Raw genomic sequence first — 27,581 nt, forward strand, 5'->3', positions numbered from 1 at the left:
GTAATGTGAGGGGGGGTGGAAGAGCAATACATGTGCCTAAGCTGATATACTCTGTGAGAGCCGGACAGAGCCATTCTGTTAACAGATGTGGGTCAGAGTTGCAAAATTCAGACTTTCTCTAGGGGTTGGTTCAAGCACATTTCCAAGTGGTAATGCTATAGAAGGTGAATGTGTAGTTCTAAAATATTTGATAACACCAAGGCACTTTTGTTTTCCACTTCTATCTAGAATGCTTCCTGGTGTGGTACCAAGATACCTCAGGGCTACTGCTGGAGCAGAAGCTAAAACTGCACATCGCTTGCAAGTTGGTAAGCAGTTGCAATGAAAAAGTTAGGCTTTGGTCTCAGGGTTCCATAGTAGGCTAGGAGGGGAACCAGTGAGCCTCATACATATTTCCAAGTACCACCAAGATTCAGTAACAAACAACTGACTAAAATGGAAACTTTCTTCCAGTAAAAAAAAAAAAAACTCATAAAATTACATAAGAATGGCCACACTGGGTCAGACCAAAGGTTCATCTACCTCAGAATCCTGTCTTCCAGCAGTAGCTAAAGCCAGGTGCCCCAGAAGGAATGAACAGAACAGGTAATCATCAAGTGCTCCATCCCTTGTTGCCCATTCCCAGCTTCTCACCAAGAGGGACTAGGGACACCATTCTTGCTAACAGCTATTGATATATCTATCCCTCATGCATGTATCTAGCCTTGGACTTCACAACATTCTCTGGCCAGGAGTTCCACAGGTTGACTATGCATTGTGTGAAAAAGTACTTCCTTTTGTTTGTTCTAAACCTGCAGCATATTAATTTCATTTGGTGTCCCCTAGTCCTTGTCTTATGGGAAGGAATAAATAACTTATTAACTTTTGCCACACCATTCATAATGTCGGCATACCATGGTTTTATACAGAAGCAATAAAATATTCTCTGTCTTATTCTCAATGCCATTCTGAAAGATTCTTAACATTGTTTACTTTTTGGACTGCTGCTGCACATTGATGGATGTTTTCAGAGAACTATCCATGATGACTCCAGCATCTCTCTCGACTGATAACTCATTTAGACCCCATTATTTTATACGTATAGTTTGGATTATGTTTTCCAATATGCATTACTTTGCATTTAATGACATTAAACTCCACATGCTATTTGCTACCCAGTCACCTACTTTTGTGCAATCCTTTTGAAAATCTTCAGTCTGCTTTGAACTTAACTATCTTGAGCATTTTTGAATCACCTGCAAATTATGCCACCTCACTGTTTACCCCTTTCTCCATCTCATTTATGAATATGTGGAATAGAATTGTTCCCAATACAGACCCTGGGGGACACCACTAGTTACCTCTCTCCATTCTGAAAACCTACCATTTATTCATACCCTTTGTTTCCTGTGTTTTAACCTGTTATCATTCCAAGAGAGTATCTTTCCTTTTATCCCAGGAAACATTTGTGAGCACATCAGTTTTCACATGTGCAGGAAAGCAGATCCACTGCACTACTTTACAGATCAGTCTTGTCTCAGAAGTATTTGGAGAAGTAAATAGCATGCAGGAAAGAGAAGCATGGGAAGGTGTAGCTGAGTGGATCAAGCTCTAGCTTTGTAATCCCAGGGTTGTGAAGTCAATCCTTGAGGGGGCCAATATATTTAAAAAAAAAAAAATCAAAACTGTTAGGGATGGTGATGGGTCCTGCTGTGAGTGCAGGTACTGGACTTGATAGCCTCTGGAGGTCCTTTCCAGCTCTATGAGACACATCTCCATGCTAAAAGCATAGTACTAAATGGTGTTATGCATGCAGGGAAAAAGCTAATTTTATCCTTCCATTTGGGACATAGCTTATTCTCATAAACCACAAGACGTAGACAAAATGGCCTTCTTCAGAAACATAACAATAAAACTACGGCAGCAGGCCATCAACTCCTCTTCCGGCCACATTACTGAGTGGTGGGTTATTCAAGAGTGGATTCCTACCTGTTCGGGTAACACTTGCAGCAAGAATATGGAGCTTATCGTCTGCAATGACAAAGTCAGTCCTTCTAGTCTGGGATTCCTGGCAGGCTATGGGTAAGGATGGCATGCTGCATGACCATAAAATACACCGTACTGTTCTTCCTGAGGGGTGCAACACTTTATTTGGGATTATCAGGTAGTCACTCTTGGTCTACACTAGGCACCTAAGTCGACTGCAGATATTCAATTCTAGCTATGGTAATTGCACAGCTAGATTTGACTTATACCAAATTGACTTCCTTGGCCATCTTCACTGAGGAAGGTAGATGGGAAAGTTTTTCCCCATCAGCCACCCTTACCCCTCATGATAGCAAGGAGTACAGGGGTCAATTACCAACCCCAATAGGTCAGTTTTATGCATCCCTACTAGGTGCACTGAATCGAACCCAGAAGATCACCTTCCAGCTAATGAAGGCATGGCCTTAGGTGCTGCATTCTCCTACACAACTAGGCAGTATGTACTTGTGTGTTCGTGTATGTGTGCCTGCACACACAAACACACTCACATATGCATATATACACACACACACACAGCCTGCTTGTCTACTGTATTTGACAGGTTGGTTCTTTCATAATTTTTCAATATTTTGTATTTGGTTTCTATCCTTCCATGGTGAGATGGCTCAAGAGCGGAGTCTGTCAAACATGACTCAGGCACTGCACTGAAAGATAGGCCCCTGGCTGGATTATTAGCAGCAACTGAAGTGGAGGTGTAGAGTTGTCACAGACCAGATTCAATCTCCGATTACTCCTCTTTGACCCTGTTGTAGTCAATGACGTTGCACAGGTGTAACTGAGAGCAGAATTTAGCTCGCTATGTACAAAATTGCATGGCGGCTAATGCTTGATCTGTCAGTTTAATTGTTGCAAAGTGCTATAACTTTCAAACTTAGCAGTGATTGTGGCAAAATCACATAAGCTAATTCCATTTCTGTGTATCCTGCAGTAGGTTTTATGACCACCTAATAATTTAGTCATGTCTTAGGTTTGTGGTCCAAAAAAACTTGAAGTAGCGATGTTAATGGTTAACCACTCAGTCTCACTCTCAATGGAGGAAGCTTACTGGTTATGGTTAACTGCTAGGGTCTAGAGCAGCCACTCACTTCCTGCAGGCAGGGAACTGCTTCAGTGCACCAGTGCAGCTGGAACAGCTATTATCCATGACAGGCCTGGAAGCAGTGCAGGCAGGGACACCCCTGCCCAGCCACGCTAGAGTGGCCCTACTGCTCCCCCCACTTAATCAGTTAACTGGTTAAACTTAACATTTAATTGGTTAACTAATTAATCAAGTTTTACATCCCTAGCTTGAAGATGCAGCTGCTTTATTCTCCTTCAGAATCGTGAACAACTTGCTTGGGTTTTGCCAGTGAGTAGGCCTTAAAGCCCTTTTTAGTTTTATCTAAGTCACACGCACTTCACTAAAAGCAAATATGAAAACCAAGCTGGGGTGGCACTAGGATTCAGTTTTCAACCCCTGTTTTAGGATTTTAGTTCACGTTACAAATAAAGCAGAAAGGGACTAGTGAAGGTAATTAGCCATTGGCACATCTTAGCTAACCAAGTGGTGGATATAAAGAATTCAAACAATGGAAAATCCAATATTGGATTTCCTTCTAAAAGGACATGCTATAGCTCAGCCTAAAATATAGGTTTAATCTGGGCAGCACCAGGGAAGGTAATTCTATGGCCCATATTATGCAGGAGATGAGAAGAGATTATCATACTGACGACTTCTGTTTTATTAATCTACCTTCATCTGCACTGGCAGTCTCATTGAAATTAGTAGATCTCTGTAACGATTGAACATAAGAAGGTGAAGCTGGGCCCTTCAGGAAAAGCTAAGTTACACATCAATGAAAGGACGTGTGACTGGCTTGCTTGTGACAGATATTTATGTACAATGTCCAAAGAGCAGGTGCATACAATGAAAACAGGCTATGGTCCCATGTTTTGCCCAGTCCTAACCAACTTGTGCTCTGCTCCTCTCCTCAGCATTGTCGGCCTCTATATGTCTGTTGTCCTCGTCATTGGGAAGTTCATTCGAGAGTTCTTCAATGGCATCTCCCGTTCCATAATGTTTGAAGAGCTGCCCAACGTGGACCGCATCCTGAAACTCTGCACGGACATCTTCCTGGTGAGGGAAATTGGGGAGCTGGAGCTGGAGGAACAACTCTTTGCTAAACTCATCTTTTTGTATCGATCTCCTGAAACAATGATCAAGTGGACCAGAGAGTCAAAGGAACAATGACACTTGCTGGTTAGTGAAGATCAGGCTATTGTCATGGGTTGTTTTAGAAGCAAGTGTAACATTCAGGAATGGGAAATTTGCTTTGAATATTTCCTCTCCCTTGGGGTATTTTCACCTTAAGCTTTTCCACAAGTTCCTCACCAAAATGTATCATGATTAGGTGATAAGTGTACTTTTCAGGCCAGAGACTGTTTTGCTCAACCAGAGAAGTTGATCCCCTCCAGACTTCATCCCACAATCATGGGTGCAAAACCACAGACTAAGCCCACCTTATTTCATTTGCAAAGCAGCCAGAAACTCTCTCACAGCAGGAAGGATTCTAATCAACCTCTGAGGAACTGCATCTGGGCTAACCAGTCTGAGTGCCACCAATGGCTGAAGATAAATGACAGGAAGAAAATTTGAGTAGTGCTAACTTGCAAATGGAAGACTTTGAAGAAACACATAAAGGGCTGCAGGCGGCAGGAGGGTTCCAGTGTTCACTGCACAAAATGGACAGACTGAAAATAGGCAAAAAATTCCAGTTTACTCCCTCAAACAGTTCAAAGTCAAAATAAAAGAACAGAATGGAGCACTTGTATAATCAGAGCATGATCCCTCTAGCTAGACCCAAGGTCCCTTCAATTCTTAAGAGCCTTTACCCAACTACTATTCTACTTTATAGCTTGGAGAGGTTCCCCACCTTGCTCTGCTTTTAAGGAGGTACCTACTCCTTTCATGTGAAAAGTTCATCCGCTTTCTCCTTGCTGTCAATCACTGAAAAATGGGTTAGAAGAAAACACGAGCATTGGGCAGTGTTTGATTAGGCTTAAAGAAGAGTCAGTACCTAAACAGTGTCTGGCATGGTATCCTCACATAGGGATGAGGGGATGGAGCAGGGCAGTTCATTTACAAATAAAAAGTCTGAGGAGGCAGTATGCACCAAGTGGACAGGACACTGGATGGACCCCCAGGGTTTCTATTTCTAGTGCTACCAGTCTGCAAAAATTTGGGCAAGTTACTTCCTCCCTCAGTTCCTGGTTCCCCTCCCATCCTCTGTCTTGTCTGTTTAGATGAGAAGCTCCCAGGACAGGGCTGTCTCTGTGCACGCACAATCGTTCCCCAATCTCCACTCATTGAACTGAGTGAGAGCATTTGCTATTCTCACTCTCGACATTAGTGGAAGCTCCCTCTTCTCTTCAAAGCCCCCTACTCATTCAGAACAAGTGGCAGCATCTCTTTGGAGGAAAAGAATGCGATAGGTCTGGTCTGAAGCTGGACATGACAACCTTGCCCAGTGCAACTCCATCGGACTCATTTTATGAGCACCTGGTATTTTCACAAATGTGAACAATGCCATTATATTCCATGACTGGATATACAAACGGCTTTAACAAACTCATGCTATGCATGTGTGAAGTGGAAAAAAGCCAGCAGCCATTTTGTTCTGTAAACCAAGTTTATTCATAGTTCCAACATTTCTTCGTTATCATTAATACGGTCTTTTATTTGAAAGAGTAAGAGCAACATCGAACTGTGTTTTGGCCCACTCTTTTGTTGATTCTAGTGATCAGCAAAAGATTTAACATGCAGACACAACACTATTAAAATGAAAAAGCCTTTTCCCATGAAACCTTCTTTGCTACTAATCTGAACTGCCACTGAATAAGCCAAGCTGACAGTGGTTTTGTCTTCTTCACTTTGCTCCATTGTGGGAAGCAGTGGGGGTTGTAAGAATCTCTAAAATCTCATGTAAAATAACAGCCTGGTAAGCAAGAGCTGCAGTTGCTTTTTCATGCATTAATACACTCAGTAAGTTTTGGGAGGTGCCTCGGGGGGGACATTCTCCTCTCTCCAGTAAAGCTAGTGGAGCTTGGAGACTGCAATATAGTTCAGTAACCATGTGCACCAATAATTTAAAAAACAAAAGAATAACCCATTTAATCAAAAATAAGTAACCAATCTCAAAAGGACAGTAAAAAAAGACAGTGTCCTGTGTGTGGCATTTTCTTTGCTTCAGAAGAGATCAGTGCAAAGTGAGGTAACATGGGCGCACTATGGGAAAGGGCTGGGGAGCATTAAACCAGGCGCCGTCTTTTAGAATCTCTCTCCATTTCATCACCTGGAGAGTCTTCAGTGCACCCCAGAGGGGACACCATGTTCAGCAAAGGATCTTCAGATGCACGGCCAAACAGGGACAGCAACAAAGCCACTCCATAACCAGTAGCTCGTTCGCCCTAGAAACACATTGCTACACTTCAGATTTTAGTATCACTAGGATACTGCACCCACCCTTGCTCTCTTCCAAGCAGAATGCAAGTAACAATTCCAGGCAGAGAGCCACTGAGACATCTGCATGAGTTCTTTGGGTGGCATTTTCCAAGGCGCCCATGGGAGTGAGATGTCCAACTCCCCTAGCTGCCTGTGAAAATCCCATCTTCTATGCTGCCTCAATCATAACTGGCAGTCTGGCAGAAGAACTCTGAAGAAGCTGGCAGCTGTTAGCATCAAAGCAAAAACCTATTCTATGAAGCTGACCTACAGATGAATTAGAAGTAGTTACATGTCTCCCCTATAAGAACAGCCTCCTTTCTCTCTGGAATTGTACTCTTAAGTTAGGGCTGATATTGGTAAGTGGGTGAAGTCTGCACTCTATTATATCTTAGTAAGAGGCAGAGTACAGTTGATTTGCGTGACAGAGAGAGACGGACGGTGAGAGTGTTGCGTTTATCTTAAGACCTCTCAGGGCAAAGGATCCACAATTCAATAACCGAGTAGAAAATCCAGCTGCACAATTTTGTTCTTTTAAAAAGCAGCTGGTTGCTTAGTAAGAAAAGAATAAGGGTGCAAATATCTGCTGAGGTGGGAGGGAAGGTCGAAGCGGGGCTGACAGCCTCATCAAAATTTGACAGGCAGCCAAGACAAGCCAATTGGGAAGAGAGGTAAGAAAACTCTGTCCTATCACTATGAAAGAATATTGGGCTACATCACTTATCCACATAGTACATTTTATGTACTCATTCTTAAGTATGTAGAAGGTGCACACTTGGGTTAAAAATGCACATGTTGCTGCAAATCAGAAATTAGACTTGATAACATTCTGGCAGTCTTCTTTACAGAAATTTTTCAAAAGAAGTCCTTCTGGAAGATCTCTTCTGAAAGAATCTCTTTCGAAAGAGTGTGTCCACACACAAAAAAGCAGATCAAAAGAGTGATCTGCTCTTTTGAGAAAGAGTGTGCACACATCCCCCTCCCTTTTGAAAAAATGGGCCAGGGATCAAAAAATTGGGCACAGTGAGGACTGCTCTTTGGAACAAAAGTACCCGTGGAGTGCCTACACACGTTTTCTTTCAAAAGAAGCTTTCAAAAAAGGCATTGTCCCTGAAATGGGAGTGGAAGAGCGCTTTCTAAACGAGTGCCATGTTCTTTAAATTTAATTTAAAAAAAAAACATGTTTTTGTGTGTAGATGCTCCACTGGATACTTCAAAAGAGCCCCTTCTTTTGAAAAATATTTCAAAATAACTTACTTGTGTAGATCTGGCCTCAGAGATTAACTTTTAAATAAAAACCCAAATTAAGCTGCCTGGATAAAGCAGTTATGTCCCTGAAATCTACATCTTTGTATAGTCAGTCATTGCTTCCTACAAGAAAGCTTTCCTGCCTGTCTAATTCCCCATCACCTTCATCAGAGAGGTCTGTAAAAGGACCAAGCAGGAAAGGTGAAGTTTCACATGACAAATGAACACACTCACCGCATGGACAGGTGCTGCAATGTCTACATGAACCCAGACACCAGACCAATCAAAACCAATGTGAGACGCAACAAAAAGTCCAGCACAGGCGCTTGGAGTATTCTCTCTGTCCTGGAAAAAGAGTAAAAAGAAGTCCTTTTTAGTTAGACAGTTTGCTTTAAAAAAACTGTTTGCCTAAAAACAACTTCTGACAACTTCTTTACATTACCCACCACTGAAGAAGACAGTGTACAAATCCCTGTCTCATAAGACACTCTTAAAAGCAACTGTAGTTTACAGTTAAGAGGGGCAGCTGTGGTAGTCTGTTTCAGCCAGAACAGGAGGGAATGGGCTTCAGCCCAAAAAAGCTTATGCCCTAATAAATGTCTTAGTTGTTAAGATGTTACAGGACTCCTTGTTGTTTTTAGTAGCTTAAGGATCGCCTTAGTAGACTCCAAAAAGCTCTCAAGTATGCAAGGATAAGATAATGACTGCTTCTCCTTTTGGGAGTTACTGGCTGTTGCCTTTCAGCCATGTTTTCTCCTTGCCTTCTTTCCCCTTATTAAATAGAACCATAGTACTTTTACTCAGAGGTAAGGAAGGAGTTACACAGCCATGATGTTTGTGGGAGTTAAGAATGCAATACAGAATCCTCCAGCACATGAATTCCAATTCCTAAAACTCCTTTGGAACCTGTTTAGCTTAGATATACAAAGGTCATCAGCTGAGGTCACCACAGCCAGACCTGAGGCCAGGCCTTGCTCTCTCTTTCCAAAACAGATCAAAGCACATTTGAAGTGCATTGTCTTTGTATCCGCCAGCCCTTCCTGCAACTAGTACCCTATGCAGAATATCCAATGGAAGTGTGGCCTGAACAATTCTGATTAAATAAGGAAATAAAAAAAAATAAACCTACTGCCACAGAGTTCTTCATATCCGCTACAGCAGAGGTAAATTCGCTAAAATGGAGCTCAGGACAATATATGAGAGGATGGACCAGGTCTCCGCAGTTCCTTCCAGCTATAACACAGGCCTTCTCCCAGTCTTCATTGTTGGTGAGGACAGCAGCATGGTATTTCCCTGTTGCAATTCCCTAGTGAGGGACAAGACACAAGTGCGTAGGATTAATTTGGGTGTGGTCCCAAACTCCTTAGCAAACATGCTGGATATTCTGCTCCTGACTTGGTGCTAGCATGTTGCCTGCCATGCAAAATTGCTATCAGTGACATGCCCACTGAGGAAACATATCTGAAAACTAAAGAAGAAGATGGGCATGTTATGAACAAACAGAGGGGTTCTGGGCATCATTAAAACATTTCCTAATTCTGACTTAGAAATCCACTTCACAGTGAAATATTCCACCTACATCTGGACTAACACAATGGCGGACACACAAACTTCTCCCTGGGTTTCAACATTTCCATATTTGTTGGTCCAGCAATGAATTAAAAACATGGTGGCTACTGAGCACATGCAACCTCCCCTAGCATTTAGTGTCAACTGCAGAAAACAGACATTGCAAAAGCAGGAATGTAATGGGGTGAACTGGGCCCTGAATGCCCTTGCTGGAGGCACTCGCCCCAGCAACACCCTGTTGCAGGAACCACAGAGAGGTCCTCTAGGAAAGCCTAAATGGTCAGCCACGCAAAGTGGCCAATTAGGAGCCAAGATGACCAGTAAAAAGGAGGTGCAGCACTAGCACCAGCTCAGTGTGGCAAGAGCCCTCCAAGAGCGAAGACCAGGGCTGGCTGGTTAGTGGAGGGAGCAACAGTACCTTGGAGAGCTCTGTGTGAAGAGCTGGCCAGCATTGCGGACTGCAGCAGGTCCTGATGGACTGCAGGTAGAGCCTTCAGAAGGGCAAGAACTCCACTGAGGGACACAGAGCACTGGGGAAAGGGCAAGGATTCAGCAGACCCAACGGAAAGTGGTCCTGGGAAGTAGCGTGGTAAAAGGAGGACTTGGTACGTAACTGCTTTGTATAGGGTCCCTGGGCTGCGGCCCAGAGTACAGAGTGGAACTGTGCCCCTCAGCTCCCCAGCGGCAATGGGGAGGAGATGTGGGGGGAGACAGTGCCTGGACATTGGCATGGCAGGGAGTGGGGAATTGGAGGCTAGTGACCCAGCCAGAGGGCTGGAATTAGACGGGCTAGACAACAACCCAAACACTGTCTCCAGGATGGAAGGCCCTAGAGATACCACGCTCTCTCTTTGAGTAGGGAAACCAAAGTGGGAGACTAGCTGGGGCATAGTGATGAGCCCTGTTAACTATGTACCCTGGAAAGGGTTTGTTTGAGCACACCTGCAGCGTGACTCGGCTGGAAGGGTGTGACAGGCAAACAGAAGGGGACTGTTATATACACATGCACAACCTATGATGTGTGCAAGAAACATGCTCCTAGGAGCCTACCCAATGTCTGAATGAAGATTCATTCTACCCACAGGACCAGTGCTCAGCAACCTTTATCACCTTGTGGCACACTTCAGCACTCATTATAATTTCACGGCACACCCAATATATATAACCCAGTCCCCTCACCCACAGCCAGGCACCCTGGACCTCAAACTCCACAACAGAACCCAGGACTCCTGGCTCCCCACCCCCTGCTCTCAACACCAGGGGCTAGACTCCCACCCCCACTCCTTGGGTTGGGGGGGACAGAACTCAAGAGCCTCCGTCCATTAGACTGCCACCCCAATTCCTGAGTGCAGGTGTGTGTGGAACTGAACTCAGGACTCCTGGCTCCCAACTCCCTACTTTAACCAATAAGAGTCCTGGCTCCCAGCCTCTAGTCCAGGGGTGTGCAAACTGGAGTGTTTGCGCCCCCCTTAGGGGGGTGTGAAATTTCAAAATGGGAGCCCTCCGCTGCCTCCCCACAGCCGCCGTCAGCTTAGCTGTCCCGTGGAGCATTGTCTACCTCCCTGCCTGCCTCTGCAGTCTCTGCCATCAGCAGAGGGCCAGCTTCATTTCTGGACCCCATCCCCATGTCTTCACCCCGCCGACCACGGGGCTTCTGCAGCCACCCTGCAGCTTCTCTGGGCTGGGCTGACCTGTGCTGCCAGCCCACCTGCCCCCTAGGAGTCCACCGTTCTCTGGGAGAGCTGGAGTCATTTCTGGTCTCCCAGCCTGAGCAAGTTGAGAGGCTTGTGTGGCAGAGTCAGCTGAGTGTGAGTAAGAGGTGTGCACTTTTACTGGGACAGTCCCTTTGTACAGCTTCCCAAGAGAGTTCAGGCTTGCCTTTTTTCTTTTTTTTAAGTGCAATTATGTTGATCTTTTGGTTCGTTCTTTTGCTCAGCTTTGCCTAGGAGGGCTGGAGAAGGTGCAAGGTGGGTGCGGCAGACAGAAATCAGGCTCTTCAAACAGCAGTGAGCTACTGTCCCCCCACCCCCCCAAGCTGGAGAATGGGTGGGACAGGCTCTTGAAACAGCAAGATAAAGAGTTTTTATAGATATAAAGCACCCTGTCTCATTAAAAATTTTGAAATATGTTACTGTTTTTATACATGACTAGTTGCATTTACATGCTGATTAATAAAGTTTTTACATTCTACATATTTATTTTCCTATGCGTGCTGAAAGGATGTTTTTCATATAAACAAAACTGAAATTTCTGTTTGTTTGGATTAAAAAAAGACAGGTTTGGGGGCCCAGGCTAATTGCAGAGATGAAAAGGGGGGCCTGACATATGAAGTTTGCTCACCCCTGCTCTAGACTGAATTCTGAAGCACACTCAGCAGCACACCAATGTGCCACATCACACCAGTTGCAGAGCACTGCCATAGTCAGCCAGGAGCTCACTTCAGGACCTACTGCCTGTCTGCATTATGGTCTATCAGATGTTACAGTTCTGCAGTGATATTTCAGTCAATGACAATGTAAACGTGATATTTCAATGTTATATTTTACCCTTACATTGGTATTATATATTGTGTGGAACGTACACCCTACGTTACACAATACACTTCGTAAATTAAGACTTGGTCAAATAATTACCTGCAGATTCTGCACCAGATATTCAGCTGGTGGAAATCAGCATAGCTCCACTCACTTCAGTGAAACTAGGTTGATTTACATTATGGATGTAAAATCCTGTTCAACTGGTTAAATGCTAGGTTTAACTGGTTAACTGAATAAACAGGTGTGTGGTGGGCAGTCACAACTGGGAAGGCTGTGACGAGGGACTGGTCTGGCTGGGCTGGAGTGCCCCCACTCACAGTGCGCTGGGGACTGGGGCTACTCCAACTTAGCTGGAACATTGAATCAGGTGCATCCTTGCCCATGGCACCACTTTGGGTGGAGGGCACTCCAGCACAGCTGGAGAAGCCCGTCTACAGTGGCCCTGGGCATGCTGTGAGCCGACATGCTCCAGCTTGGCTGGAGCAGTCCTCATCCTCCAGTAGCCCAGAGGCTTTGAAACAAGTACCTGAGCTCCAGTGAGAGTGGCCATGTCAAGAATGATATCTGCTCCAAGATCCTTGCATGCATATGCCACTCCATCAGCCAACACCAGCCTACCCTCTGCATCAGTATTGTTGATTTCCACAGTTCTAGGAAGAAAGCACATTATTTAATACAAAAACATTCTGGGTTGGGAATTACATGCACTCCTTCTTTAGCCTAAGAACTAGCAGGCGGAATAATCTGATACACACTGATCTGAGGCAAAGATATCCTGCTCTAAGACCTAACAGTACTGAAAAGCAAAAAATACAAAGAAAATGAATCTACTTATTTGCAGAAAGGAGCCCTCTAAAGTTCCAGAACAGAGCGTATCTGAATGTCTAGGGCTGGCTTCATCATAAATCCTACAGTCTGCAGGACAGGGACCATCCTTTCATTGGGTTAATGAAGTCTTTCGCGCAATAGGCCCAAGATTTCTAGGCACTACCACAGTATAAATAAGAATATATACATCAGCACTAGCTGCCTATCTCCAGCTTGAAGAGCCCTAAATGCTCAGGCAGTGCTAACCTACTACTGAAACTTGGATGGAAATGAACAAAACCTGCTGTTCTTCTACTCCTAAAGGGAATGAGTTCAGATGGATATCTCAGAATATGCTAACAAGAAGAAAGCATCTACTTCTAAACACACAGGAAATTCACAACTATGGCTATGTGAAACAGCTGTATCTGGATTTGAGGAGGAAAATATTAAATTTGAGGTTTTTGCATTTGGGTTTGTACTCAGAAAAAAAAAGTATGCCATTTTCCAAAGAACCTGTAAAACTTTGAGGGTGCCCCCAGTTGCATATCAAAGTTAAACCCTGTGTGAAAATCATCTTGTTTTTGTCAAAATGGTGAAATTTCAAGCAAACAGCTCCAAACTTTCAGCCAAGGACACAGTCTGTGATGTTCTGCTCATACTTTCAGTGTAGTCACTTTCCCCAATGTCATTTCCATGACTGCTCTTCAAAGAAAAGAGGGCTTTTTGCTCTCCCATCCAATGCTAAATATGTGACTCTGAGCAGCTTTACCCCAAGTGCTTTATACAAATCCTTTAATGACTCAGAATATTCATCCAGTTGTTTTGAAAGCAGGTAAAAATCCTTTATCATTTTGGCCCATTTCAGGAGTTAATGAGCATATTTTCAAGATATTAATGAAGTTTTGTTACAAAGATTTGTCAGAAGAACTGGTTTAATTTTTCCAGATTTTGAAATTTCACAGGGAAAAATATGGCCAAAGATTGTCATTTTTCAACAAGCTCTAACTAATAATAGTGATGTAATGTGAGATTTTACATCAGCATAATATTGCCTGCAATAAAAATCTTCCAAACATCTTCTGTCTTTTTATACTCTCCAATTTAAAACTTGCTAAAGGTGTTAATATTGTTTGTTTTATTTTCAGTCACTTGGCCAAGGTATTATAGACTTCACTTGGCATCTGGAAAATGTATTAGCCAAAAGCACGTTTATTAATTGTACTGCAGTAGCACCTGGAATTTAGTGATGGATCAGCACCCTGTTACATTATCTAGTGTACAGACACAAAATGACAACAATAAAGGTCCTTGCCCCTCTAGGCACTTACAGTGTGGGAAAATATATTCTAGAGCTACACCCTTTATTCACTTGAACTGGAACCATTTCAACAAAGCGAAGAGACAAACCGTTACTACATGTCTACGAAAGGGACAAACGATCTTACTTTCCTGAGTATAGGACATGGATGTCATCAGGTCTTGTTGCATTAGGCCCGACAGAATTTTCAGCCAAGCAAAAAACAGCATGAAGATTGTCTTTAAAGCCCTGTAACAATAAGAGGAGAGATGCAATTCACCATAATGTACATAGTTATTTACTGGGACTGAAATCAGTGAGAAATTACAGCTTTTAGATGGAACTATTACCATGAAATGCATGTAGCACATGTAAAATCTGGAGCAGATATCCGGATAGGTAAGCTCATCGGGGCAAAGAGTTTTGTTTGTACAGTGCCTAGCACAACAGAGTCTTGATCCATGACAGGGGCTCCAAGGTGCTTTGGTAATAAAATAATAAAAAATGACAGCAAAGGGATTGATTGATTGATTGTAGCATCTGAGTTATCAGTGGAGAGGTAATAAGGAATGCAACGAAGGAAAGCAGCACATACTGGGATGAGAAAATGTGTGCGCGCGCTAAATTAAAATTGCTTTCACCAGCTGGAAAAAAGAAATCACTGATTTCAGCCTCTTTCCCTCTCTGGCACATGAAGTTCTCATCTCCTCTGGATCACATTTATTTTGGTCTTGTTTCTGTTGTCAGTTTGAGTGGCATCTGCTGGGCAGTGCTGCTGTGCTCTGACATCCAGAAGTTCAGATCAGATGACATGGCAGTCTCTTCTGGACTTAACTCTCCAACATCAGAATTAAAGTGTCTTCTGTTCAAGCTGTCTGCATGAACAGAGCTGGCTGAAACTTTGAAATTTGATTCTCTGATAAAAATAATCTCGACTTTTTGAAAATCACTATTGCTCTTTTTGATCAGCTCTAATAAGGACAACACAACCCAAAGCCTGTTGAAGTTGACAGATGTCTTGTGACTTCAGTGGACTTTGAGTAAGACTCCAACCAAGTACCAGCACTTTATACATAAAACCAGAGTGTTACTATGTGAACAACACTGGCAAAGATTTTCAAAGATGTGCAACTGCAAATGTGAAGCCTCGACACAGCCCTAAAGGCATGCTCAAAACACAGGGACTAGGGACATCTGGACCAATATTAAATCACTACTTCATCACCTGGAGCCACAGAGAAAAGACCTGTGGAATAAATCCTTTCAACATGATAGCTATAAAGACTTGTGACAGCATGTTACAAAGCAGTTCATGATGAATGGGCTTTTAGTTTCCAATGCTTATGATTTCCATTACTTCAGTCTCCAGTGATTCCAAAGACTATAACATAGGGGCCTTTGATAAATTACTCCCATTCCCATCACTTTCTAAAATCTCAGGGAAAAGCCTGTTGTGGTTATGAAGGATAGATACAATAGCTGATCTACAGCCATTTGTAAACTGTAAGCCTTTTAAAAAGGAACCCTAAAAGAGCCTGTCCATGTGACCCCAACTTGATTGAACCAGATGGCAGAAGGGATCTCCTGGAAGACTGATTCACCAAACAAGCTGAGCAACCTGACTGCCCATTATCAGTCTATTGTCCTGCACAGATATAATTAGAAATCTCCCCAGAAAGGACAAGCCAATACCTCCTGTCTTTTAGAAACTCTGCCATGGAGACTTCATTTGGAAGACAACTGATAGTCCTAGAGTATGATATGTGTCACTGCATCACTGTTCATCCCATATTCATCTACTGCAAAAAAAAAAGAAAAAAAAAAGGGGGCAGTCCTGTAGCACTTTAAAGATTAAAAAAAAATTATTAGGTGATGAGATGCCAAGAAGTGGGTCAGTCCTGGGAAAGCTCTTCACCTGATGAATTGTTTTGCTAGCCTTTAAAGTGCAGCAGGACTGCTTTTTTTGTTTGGTGGAGATACAGACTAATATGGTTACCTCTGTGGGAATCGTCTACTGCAAGGTTTCTTGCACCTCAGTGTCCATAAGAGACAAGATTAGTCCATCCAGTCCCTGGGGCCAATCCAATACAGCAATGCCTATGGTTCCCCTACATCTAAATTGTACATAAGATGTCTCTCTACCAAAAAGAATTACCACCACTGTGTGATTTTCTGTTTTGCTGTGAGCTACAGCACATGTTCTGAGAAGCTGGCCAATAATTCATATTTTCTATTCCCCCTTTTTCACTCAAGTCCCATTCTGGTTTTTTTCCTGATTCACAGCCAGTTTATATTTTTATTTTGTTTGATGATATTTTAAAATAAATCACTGTTTCCATGTATTCAATGTGCTGAGGGCCCTGGGATTGGGGGAGGGGAGGAAAGAAGGAAAGAGTGGTGAAAGTGTCTTAATACATAAATAAAGCTGCTTTGATCCCCTTTCAGAGTTTTCAAAAGCAGCAATGGCTTTTGAAAGGAGCAAACTCCCTGCTCTGTCAAAGGTCAATTCACTAGGAATCTTTAGATAAACTTCACCTGCTAGAGATGCCAGGACTTGCTAAGCCAGCTCATGGTCTTAAGTCCAAAGTGCTAAACCAAGAGTTAAAACTGCCTCTTTGCAGCTTTTCTATTCACGTTACATAAATGGAATTCTACCAGGGAGTTACATATTTACTCCTCTAAACATGAAATGCGTATATGCCAGCGCTTAGAAAGGTGGACGTTGCTTCACATGATCCAATGTCCCAGACAGATGACTGAAACCTGTTGGTTTCTCCTGCAGATTCTATGTTGCTTTTGAAATACCCCTAACCAGCAACTAAAATGAATACTCCCCTATTGTCCAAATTACAACCTTGAAGAGAGCTTCTTTTTTGACTTACTTACCTGGCATTTGTTCTAGAAAATTTTAAAACTAAGCAATAGACTAAGCAATAGACTAAGCAACAGACTCTTAGGCTGTGTCTACACTAGCTCCCTAATTCGAAGGCAGCACGGTAAGTAGGGTGTCAGCAGATTATTAATGAAGTGTTCCCTTTGAAGTAGGGAGCTGAGGTAGACACAGCGTAAATGTTTGCAAATGTTCGCATCTGGATTTTCTGAGAAAAACAACAGCCTTTGCCAGCTTAATTTGCCCACATTAATTTTACTGCCATATTGCACAGGCACAGTAATTATGTGTGAAAATGACCTGTCATTTACCTGCACATTTATGATGACTGTGAGTACAACTGCAATACCTGAACACACTTAGGTGCACCTGCACTTGTGAAACTGTTGCACAACTGCTGAGGTATGAAATGAAGTCAAGCTGTCAGGCTGACAGCATACATGGCTTTCGTAGCCTCAGAACACTGTGAAAATTCTGTGTCTAATTTAAATGATTTGGGGCATGAGAGTTACATGCTTTAAGATGCCCCTCTCACCTCTGCAGATAACTGTGAAGTTTATAGTTGTAGAACGGCAGCCATGTTAGTCTGCAGATTCAGCTTAGAGACTAACAAACGTATTAGATCAGGAGTTTATGTGGACAAAACCCAGTTCCTCAGACGAAAAATGGAAAGGAAAAAAATGAGGGTGGGGGACTTTGCCTAAAAAGTCTGTTAGTGTCTAAGGTACTACAGGACTGCTAGTTATTTAAGAGGTTTGTAGTCCTTCACCATCAAATGCTCCCGTTGCAGCCAAACATAGCTAAAGTAACAAACTACTGGGAAATGGAAGCTTGGCATCTGATCACCTCCTGGACAATTCTTCTATCAGATCTATATCTTAATCCACAGCAGCAAATGTTCTTTGCTCCGTGTCATGGCTCCTTCCCCACTCTAGCAAGACAAATGCAGAAGTGAGGGCCAGCAAAAGTACCCCCAACACCTTATCTACCAGGTTTTGGTATAAACTTCCCACCCCCTGCCCCAAAATCCTAAAAAAACCTTAGATTTTGGGGATAAAATTTGCTGCCACCACCCAAGTAATAATAAGAAAATCAGGGAGAGACTACTTGGGAAATCTCAGCCCCAAAAGTAAAAACCAGGACACAAACATTAACCAACACCAGGTTAATAAAAAGAAAAAGAGAGAACTTTTATTATTACAACAATATTCATGTTGCAAGCCTCATGACTAGATGGAAGTAAAGTAAAACACATGGGGAGTCTCCACCATGGGCCTAGAAAGAAAGGTTACTCACCGTAGTAACGGTGGTTCTTCGAGATGTGTCCCCGTGGGTGCTCCACATTAGGTGTCGGGCTTGCCCGGCGCCACAGATTGGATCTTCCAAGCAGCTTCTGCCGGACCGCGCATGCGCCGGTGTGCGCCGCTCCCTTGCGCGCTCCTGGCCACGTGCGCGATCCGGTCCCCGCCAGTTCCTTGACCAACCGCCTTGGATGCTCCTGCAAAACACTAAACAGAGATCCGAAGCGGGGAGGATGGGCGGGTAGTGGGGCACCCATGGGGACACATCTCGAAGAACCACTGTTACTACGGTGAGTAACCTTTCTTTCTTCTTCGAGTGTCCCCATGGGTGCTCCACATTAGGTGACTACCCAGCAGTAACCCAAGATAGGAGATGGGTAATTGGATTATGTGCAGCTTGTCCCCGAGAGGACCGCTGTCGAGAGACGGGTATCCTCTTGGAATACCCTGTGAAGGGCGTAATATTTGGTGAAGGTGTCATAGGATGACCAGGTCGCCGCTCTGCAAATGTCTTTTAGTGTAACACCCTTGAAAAAGGATGTTGATGCCGCCACCGCCCTAGTGGAATGAGCCCTGGGCGTGGCCAGTAAAGGAGTCTTTTTGAGTTCGTAGCACATTTTTATGCAGGATACGATGTGCTTCGAGATTCTCTGCGAAGAGAGACCTTTTCCTTTCGATTTGGGAGCGAGAGAAACTAGGAGTCTATCCGTTTTCCAGAAGGACTTGGTCCTGTCTATATAGAAGGCTAGCGTCCTCCTCACGTCCAGGAGGTGTAGGCGCGCCTCTTTGTTAGAGTTATGAGGCTTTGGATAAAACGAGGGTACAACAATAGGTTCGTTAATGTGAAACTCAGAAGAAACTTTAGGAACAAAGGCTGGATGCAGCCGTATGGTTACCGCCTCCTTGGAAAAAACAGTGCAGGGTGGCGTTGCCATAACTGCTGCAAGCTCGCTCACCCTGCGAGCTGAAGTGATTGTGAGAAGAAAGGTCGTCTTTATCGTAAGGAGGCGGAGGGACACCGTGGCCAAAGGCTCGAACGGTGGTCCCGTTAGCACATTAAGCACCAGGTCCAAGTTCCACGAAGGTGGAAGCGGTTTCCGAGGGGGGTATAGGTTTACCAACCCTTTGAGGAACCTGGTAACCATGGGATGGGCGAACACCGTGTGCCCTTCCTCTTCGTGTCTGAACGCCGAAATGGCAGCAAGGTGGACCTTTAACGAGGATAGTGAGAGTCCTCCTCTCTTGAGGTCCAGTAAATACTCTAATATTACAGGTATAGGCACCGAAAGGGGGGCTAGCTGTTTGGTAGAACACCATGCCGTGAATCGAGTCCATTTCTGCTTGTAGGTCTTCCTGGTGGAAGTCCTCCTGCTACTTTCTAGGACTTGTTGCATTTCCTCCGTACATGTGCTCTCTAGGGAGCTGAGCCATGAATTAACCACGCTTGTAGTCGCAGGCCTTGGGGGTGCGGATGCACTATGGACCCCTGGGCTTGCGTGAGCAGATCTGGCGCCACCAGAAGGGGCATTGGTGGACGGTCCGACATGCACAGGAGTACGGGGAACCATTGCTGTCGATCCCACGTTGGGACTATCAGGATCATTTGGGCTCCTTCCCTCCTGGCTTTCTGCAAGACTTTGTGGATCAGCACTGTGGGAGGAAAAGCGTAAAGCAGGGGGCCCCTCCACGAGATCGCGAATGCGTCCCCCAGGGACCCCCGTCCCAGTCCTGCCCTGGAGCAGAATTGTGGGCACTTCTTGTTGTGCTGAGTGGCAAACAGGTCTATCTGGGGAAAACCCCATGCGTGAAAAATCGGTCGTAGCAGATCGGGATGGATCTGCCACTCGTGCGTGAGTGCAAAACGCCTGCTCAGCTGGTCTGCCTTCACATTGTGAGCGCCTGGTAAGTACGAGGCTTTTAAAATTGTATTGTTGGCGATGCACCAGTTCCACAATCGGACTGCTTCCGCACATAAGGCACGGGACCGAGCTCCTCCTTGCCGATTTATATAAAACATGGTGGAGGTATTGTCTGTACTGATCCCGACTACTTTGCCTTGTATATGGTCTCGAAAGTGTCTGCAGGCGTTGAACACTGCTCTGAGCTCCAGTATATTTATGTGCAGTGACTGCTCCGTGGAGGACCACAGCCCTCGAGTCACCTCTTCGCCCATGTGTGCTCCCCACCCTATGAGGGAGGCATCTGTAGTAAGAAAAACCGATATTTGTGGTTGGGGGAAGGGTACCCCTGCTAGCAAGTTCTTGGGGTTTACCCACCATTGCAGGAATTTGCACACCTCTGCTGTGGGTGACACCACCCTGTGAACGGTGTGTGCTGCCGGTTTGTATACGCTCGCCAGCCAGTGCTGCATGCTGCGCATGTGTAACTTGGCGTTCTGTACTACGAACGTCGCCGCTGCCATGTGGCCCAGCAGCTGTAAGCACGTCAGGACCGGCACCGTAGGGCTGAAGGTGATGACCTGCACAAGGGAGCCGATGGCCCGAAAGCGAGTCTCTGGTAGATACACTCTCGCTGTAATAGAATTTATGCGTGCCCCTATGAACTCTATGTCCTGTGTGGGGTCCATCTTTGATTTTGCCAGATTGATAACCAGGCCGAGCGAAGAGAACATGCCTTCTGTGACGCGTATCATGCGTAGTACCTCCTCCTTCGAGGCCCCTTTGAGTAGGCAGTCGTCCAGATACGGGAATATAAATACCCCCTGTCTGTGCAGGTAGGCTGACACCACTGCCAAGGTCTTGGTGAAGCCTCTGGGGGCCGAGGAGAGGCCAAACGGTAGGACCTTGTATTGAAAATGTTCTTTGCCTACCATGAACCGGAGGAATCGTCGGTGAGCCGGATGGATAGTTATGTGAAAATACGCGTCCTGTAAGTCGAGGGCTGCGAACCAATCTCCATCGTCCAGTGCCGTAAGGATGGAGGCGATTGTGATCATCCGAAAGCGTTGCTTGCGCAGGTACCGGTTGAGGCCTCGAAGATCTAAGATGGGCTTCCAGCCTCCTGTCTTTTTCTCTGTGAGGAAGTACCTCGAGTAGAACCCTTTCCCTTGCAGTTGCTCCGGCACTCTTTCCACTGCCCCTATGAGCATGAGATGGTCTACCTCCTGCTTGAGCCTCGCTACGTGGGAGGCCTCCTGGAGGTGGGGCCTGGGTGGAGGTCGTGGCGGCGGGAGCGACTGGAAGGGGATGGCGTACCCCGTGGCTATGATCTCCAGCACCCATTTGTCTGTGGTGATCCTTTGCCACTGGTCGTAGAATGGTCAGAGGCGATGGTGGAATAACCGCTTCGGATGACCTTGTACAATGGTAGTGATGGCACAGCCCTGGATCTGTGTGTCAAACTTGTGGCCTTTGGCCCTGCCCCGAGGACGCACGGCTCTGTTGGGAATGTCGCCCGGGAGTTCTGTACTGCTGGTGCTGTTGATGTCGCCCTTGCTCGTAACCTCTGTGGTACTGGGGACGCTGTTGCTGGTACTGTCTTTGTTGAGGGTAATGCTTTTTCTTTCTGTATGGAGGGGTGTAAATCCCCAGGGTCCTAAGTGTGGCTCTTGAATCTTTACTGGAATGAAGGACCGAGTCAGTTGATTCAGCTAACAGCTTCTGCGAGTCGAAGGGAAGATCTACTATCTTTGCCTGCAGATCCCTCGGTATACCCGAAGTCTGGAGCCAGGACTCCCTTCGCATCACCACTGCCGTAGCTGTGGAACGTGCTGCTGTGTCCACAACATCCAGGGCGATCTGAACTCCCTTCCTCGAGGCCGCGTAGCCTTCTTGCACGATGGCCTTGAGCACCGGTTTCTTGTCCTCTGGAAGCGAGTCCATGAGGGAGGTTAACCTAGTATAGTTGTCGAAATTATGGTTCGCTAAATGCGCTGCGTAATTTGCCATTCGCAACAGTAGAGTGGAGGAGGAGCAGACCTTTCTGCCGAACAGCTCTAGCTTTTTGGCATCTTTGTCTGTTCCCCCTGTCTTGAATTGAGATGTCTTTGATCTTTGTTGCGACGACTCCACCACCAAGGAATTTGGTTGTGGGTGGCTGAACAGGAACTCCATGCCCTTCGCCGGCACAAAGTATTTCTTATCCGCTCTCTTGTGCACAGGCGGAATAGTCGCAGGGGTCTGCCATATCATAGTGGCGGACTCCAAGATTGCTTCATCAAGCGGTATTGCTATTTTGGAGGAGGCCGGAGGTCTCAGATTTTTGAGGAGCTTATGGTGTTTCTCTTGCACCTCTGCTGTCTGGATGCCTTGCGTGAAGGCCACCCTCTTAAACAGCTCTTGAAACTGTTTGAGATCGTCCGGAGGATGGACGTCCCCCGGGGCCGTAGCCTCGTCCGGGGAGGAGAGCGAGGAACCGCTAGGGTACGCCTCTCTGGACCCTTCTGGTTCCTGTTGGTGATGGTACATCCGCTCGCTGGAAGCTTGCAAGGGAAAATCTCGGGGTTCCATAACCAGTTCCCCCTGAGATACTTGAGTCTCTGTCCCCGTTCGCGATTGCCCTCGGGGATACGGGACCGTCTGTGGGGATCTTTCCCTGGTAGATTGCCGGTGGTGTCTCTGCCCCGCATGATAGGGGCGACCATGGCAGCATGGGCACTGTTCTTGGGAAAGTGACCTAGACCACTCCCTTGGTGCATACCCTCTGTGTCTGGGGGAGCGAGATCGTTGAGAGACCTGGGACACTGGAGAGAGCGATTTGTGATAGTACTCCAGCGGCTCAAACCCCAGGAAGGGTGAAGGTGGTCCCAGCCAGGGCGAGGCTGGTTGTAAAAATGGAGATGGGGACTCCGGGTAGGCTAGGGGGGACCCCTGCCTTCTGGTTGGAGTCTGCAGCATAAGCGGAGGGCTGAGAGAAAGCAACTCTGCAGCCCTGTCTGGAGAGTGGCTGCAGTGCCTTGTTTTGTGTGCAGCCTTCCCCCTCCCTTGAGGGGGTAGCTCCGCCCCCTGACGTATAGGGGATCTCGGCCCCGTCCGCGCCGTGCTCGGCACGCTCATGGGCGGTGCCGCATGGGCGGTGTCCTCTGGTGCCTGCAGGCTGCGTGCCTGTGCGCTGTGCACCGCCGGTTCCCCGTGGGTCAGTGCCGCTGCTTGCAGTGCCGCCGGTACCGGCGCTTGTTTAGCTGCCGCCCTGCCTGCGGTGCGGGGCGGCTGTTTGATCATCAGAGGCTGAGCCGCCTCCACATGGCTCTCCGTGCCGCCGCTGATCAGCTGTTGCTGCGGCTGGGGGCTGTGCGCTCCTCCTGTCCCGCTCGCTGTTGCTGCCGGCAGGGATCGGGCTGGGGAGACTTTCCTCCGTTTTTGCGCTGATGGGGTGAGGGAGGCGGCTTTCCTTTTATGGGCCCTGGAGGGTCCCTCCTGCTGCGGCCGCTCCGGCACGTCTGGCTGGAGGGCCTTGTCGAAGAGCAGCATTTTAAGCCGCATCTCCCTGTCCTTCCTTGCTCTGGCTGTTAATTTTGCACAGAAGGAGCATTTCTGCGTAACATGGGACTCCCCCAGGCACCTTATGCAGTGACTGTGCCCATCAGACGCTGGCATTGCCTCTCAGCAGGACTCACATTTCTTGAATCCTGAAGAGGACATTGTTGGTGAGTCTTTTAGTTGTTAATGGGGTACTTAGCACCTTCTCTGTGCTGTTTTCCCCCTCTCCGATAGCCTGCCGCGGCAGGAGGGCTAATGGCCCTAGGCTCCTGGCCTCCGGTGCTCTGCTTGTTACTAGGACTGGACTGAATGCCGTCCCGCTTCTTGTTTCTTTCTTTTTTTTTTTTTTTTTTGAAAATAACAACTGGCTAACTTAACAGTAGCCTAAGAACTTGAAAACTTTAAAGAAAAACAGTTAAAACCATTGAATACGCTAACTTGGCCGTAGCCTAGTCGGATTCCGTCTGCAGCCGACGGCGGTTAAGAGGAACGGGCGGGGACCGGATCGCGCACGTGCCCAGGAGTGCGCAAGGGAGCGGCGCGCACCGGCGCATGTGCGGTCCGGCAGAAACTGCTTGGAAGATCCGATCTGCGGCGCCGGGCGAGCCCGACACCTAATGTGGAGCACCCACAGGGACACTCGAAGAAGAACTTAGTTATAAGGAGAGTAAAAGAACATTTCTAAAAAGTGCACAGACATCAGATCCCACTTCCCAAACCATAAAACAATAAAGCCTAACGGATTTATCTGAACTTTACCCTACTTACAGAAGATTGGAGGGCCTGTTCTTGGAGGGAGATATTCTGTGTCTGTCTCCCTCATGGCTGGAAAGAAGAAGGAACAGAGGACAGAAAAGGGAGGAGCCAAAAAATTCCTTTGCCCCAGTTTGAAATTCTTACCTACATTCCTATAGGCCAACCCCACCTGGCTAATGAGGTTAACCCTTTTACTCCCAGGCTGCTGCCTAACCCTCATGATCATGACACCCCGGGTATTTTTAGAGGCAACAGTAGCTCCATCCACAACACTTACTGTGACTAGATTAATTGTGAGACCTGAATTCATCTGGCAGCATTCACACCAGGTGTTTTATCATTATTCAGAATGGCTCCCCATATTTCCAGCTTTTGCTTGATGTTGGTCTCCTTTTACCTTCTGGCCACAGCAGCAAACTAAAGGCCCTGGTCTTTGTAGGGTCATAAACTGACCATCACCTCAGATGATGTAAGAACTGGCATGTGATTCTGGACACTGATAGGGAAAGGTAAACCCATTTTCCCAGTGTTCACATCTTAGCTCGCTGTTTGCTGATGATAAAGAGAACACCCAAAGCCCTCCCCTGAGGCAGCTGATTACAGAGTCTGGCAACACTGCATAACAACAACATAGGAAAAGAAGAGCAACACTCTTGCAATGCTGGGTATTACTAACACACACACACATTATTTTGCAACAGACACTACTGACAACTTTGCAAAATGATTGTGATCCAAAGACTAGAACTGATGAAATCCTCAGGATATGAGCAAATTTAGTACTTACATATATCAACTCCAATTTGGGAAAGTGAATTCCTGAATCAGGGCCTCAGTGCTTTACACACATTAATTCCCAAGAGCTCAATAATGCATGTAAAACAGTAAGCTCTCCATTTTACAGGAAGAGACAGGTGCTGATACATACTGCAAGTTGTCCAGGGCCCATCACAGAACTCTGGAGCTCCAGGGAACATACCACTAGACTAAAACTACAAGTTGAACCTCTCTAATTCGGAACTCTCTCATCCAGCAACATCCATAATCCGGCATGATTTTAGTTAGCCAAATGACCACTTATCATGGGTGTGGCTACGTTTCCCGTGGTTCCACAAAGTTTTTTCACAGCCACCAGTCCTGGCTCTCAGTGTTCCATGCTGTTATTTAGCTGTAATTTACCCCTAGATGTCTTCTTACAGCCCAGTAAGTAGTGAAAGTGTTGGTAATATGCTCGAGAATATTGACCAAAATTGCTCAGGCAAGTTCTCTCATCCAGCACCAGTCAGGTCCCAAGGGTGCAGGATGAGAGAGGTTCACCCTGTACAACTTTTTGGCAATACGTGAAATTAGTCAAGAAGATATGTTGATCAAGATTTTACTTACTTGCTTTACGGTGGCTTTAAAGGCACCCAAAACAGCAGCTGCTCCACCACAGTCACGTTTCATGCCAGGCATAGTGGTCTATATTAAACAGAAAAAAAAAGATCTCTCTTTCCATAGATATAAATTTATATATATGCACATGCTTGCGTGTGTGTCTATATCTAGTGATTTATAAACTCAAATGTACAAGAGTCACAGTTTTATTCCCTCTTAAAACTAGATGCAACCTTCACTCTCATCCTGTGACTGCTTGTTCACAACACAGATTAGGAGGGCACCTCACCCTGTGTGAAATGACTGCCATTATAAAATCACTTTTCAAGCTGTTAGCTTTTGTTCTGCAGCTTAAACCTTGAAATGACAAACTGTATGAATGTTATTGCTAACCCATTGAAAATTAACATCTTGCCCCTTTTTCCTACAACAATGAAGCTTTCACAACATGATCTGCACACCAGACAAGCAGTGTTTCATATTAAATGTAATCAATTCTCTAGACAGTGCTTGTCTGTCTGTCTCTTATTGGATCTTGTTTTAGAGCTGAAAATACAAAACCTCTGGCTACGTCCACACTACGAGATAAATTCAGCTTTATTAATATCAATTTTGTAAATTCTGAATTAAAAAGTTTGAATTTGACCATTCTCACCTTCCATGTGCTCCTCAAAGTCAACTCACTGCTGTAACACTTGAATTGATAAACAATGACTGTTGCAGTGGTGCATTGTGGGAAACTATCCCACAGTTCCCTCATCCCCAGAGCATTCAAGGTATGTTCGCTGGTCTTTGACATCTTCCCACATTGCATTTTCCTCATTCCCCTCCTGTGCTAAACAAACATCCGTTTTTCCCATTGAAAGGTTGAAAAGTACGGCATATGAACATGCAGCAAAAAAGTTTACAGAAATATCTTTTTTCTGTAGCTGAATTCTCAACCGGCCATCTACTGAGTGTCCCCCCTCCTGTGACTGCATCCAATCCCTGAAAATAATACACGGACCCTGACTGTATTCTCAAGGTTAGAAGAAAGAGGATAGAAAAGTCTAAGAAAAAAGATTTTTGACTTTATTGAAAATAATACAGCAACCCCAAAAAGCATGAAGAAAGAGAAGATAGAAAAGTTTTTCAGAAAAGAGAGTTGCTGATGGGGAGTGTCTTTGGCTTTCCAGTGCACTATGAGGCTTCTGTGCAATGATTATTTTCTCAATTGGCCATCCACTTCATGTCCCACCTTCTGTCATCGCATATGATCCCTGAAAATAATACAGGGGCCCAAACTGTACTCTCAAAGCTAGAAGAAAAAGGACAGAAAAGTCTAGGAGAAAAGAATTTTTGACTTTCCCCTTCACTACACAGACACTGCCCGCATGGGGAATGGCAGTGAAATATCATACACTGAGCTTATAATGGAAACAGGAATCACAACTAGTGACCACGCCCCCCCAGTATCTCCCGGGTTTCTGAAGGGGTCAAAGCATGAAGACAGAAAGGAGATGTTAGCAAAAAATTTTATAAAACCAGCAGGGGTCTGCAATGGATAACAAGCACCCAAAAATATTTGGGTGGTGGTGGTGCAGAGCCACTTGGAATGCTGAAGTAGTGCCCCAGGCTATCTTAGCCACCGGGGTAGACTTCACCCCAGCGGTCCCATGCTATGGGCATGGGGGGTTCAGTAGGGGCCAGTTGAAGCAGTCCTCCCCAAGTATCTTAGCCACTGGGGGAGACCTCCCCCACCAGTAGCAGCAAGCCCCTGAGTATCTTAGCTGCTGGTGGAGACTTCACCCCAGCAGCAGCAAGTCCCCGTGGTCCCACGCTACGGGAACAGAGGTGTTCAGTAGGGGGTGCCA

The 27,581-nt window shown here is 45.7% G+C and overlaps 2 protein-coding genes across 2 annotated transcripts in view; one reads left to right on the forward strand and one right to left on the reverse strand.

The window, feature by feature from the left end:
* Positions 1-4,755, forward strand: part of LOC142022386 (piezo-type mechanosensitive ion channel component 2-like) — a 76,251-nt gene extending 71,496 nt beyond the window's left edge. The window contains exons 46-48 of the mRNA XM_075012159.1: positions 229-308; positions 1,833-2,061; positions 4,000-4,755. Of these exons, the coding sequence (XP_074868260.1) occupies positions 229-308; positions 1,833-2,061; positions 4,000-4,255 (565 nt within the window). The 3' untranslated portion in view covers positions 4,256-4,755. The remainder of the gene's footprint in view (positions 1-228; positions 309-1,832; positions 2,062-3,999) is intronic.
* A 927-nt stretch (positions 4,756-5,682) lies between these two features.
* NPEPL1 (aminopeptidase like 1) overlaps positions 5,683-27,581 on the reverse strand; it is a 33,808-nt gene continuing 11,909 nt past the window's right edge. The window contains exons 7-12 of the mRNA XM_075011434.1: positions 25,735-25,812; positions 14,115-14,215; positions 12,386-12,509; positions 8,883-9,059; positions 7,988-8,098; positions 5,683-6,471 (exon numbers count right to left, since the gene is read on the reverse strand). Coding sequence (XP_074867535.1) covers positions 6,313-6,471; positions 7,988-8,098; positions 8,883-9,059; positions 12,386-12,509; positions 14,115-14,215; positions 25,735-25,812 — 750 coding nt within the window. The 3' untranslated portion in view covers positions 5,683-6,312. The remainder of the gene's footprint in view (positions 6,472-7,987; positions 8,099-8,882; positions 9,060-12,385; positions 12,510-14,114; positions 14,216-25,734; positions 25,813-27,581) is intronic.

Source organism: Carettochelys insculpta, chromosome 17 (assembly GCF_033958435.1).
Source record: "Carettochelys insculpta isolate YL-2023 chromosome 17, ASM3395843v1, whole genome shotgun sequence".
Classification (NCBI taxonomy): domain Eukaryota; kingdom Metazoa; phylum Chordata; order Testudines; family Carettochelyidae; genus Carettochelys; species Carettochelys insculpta.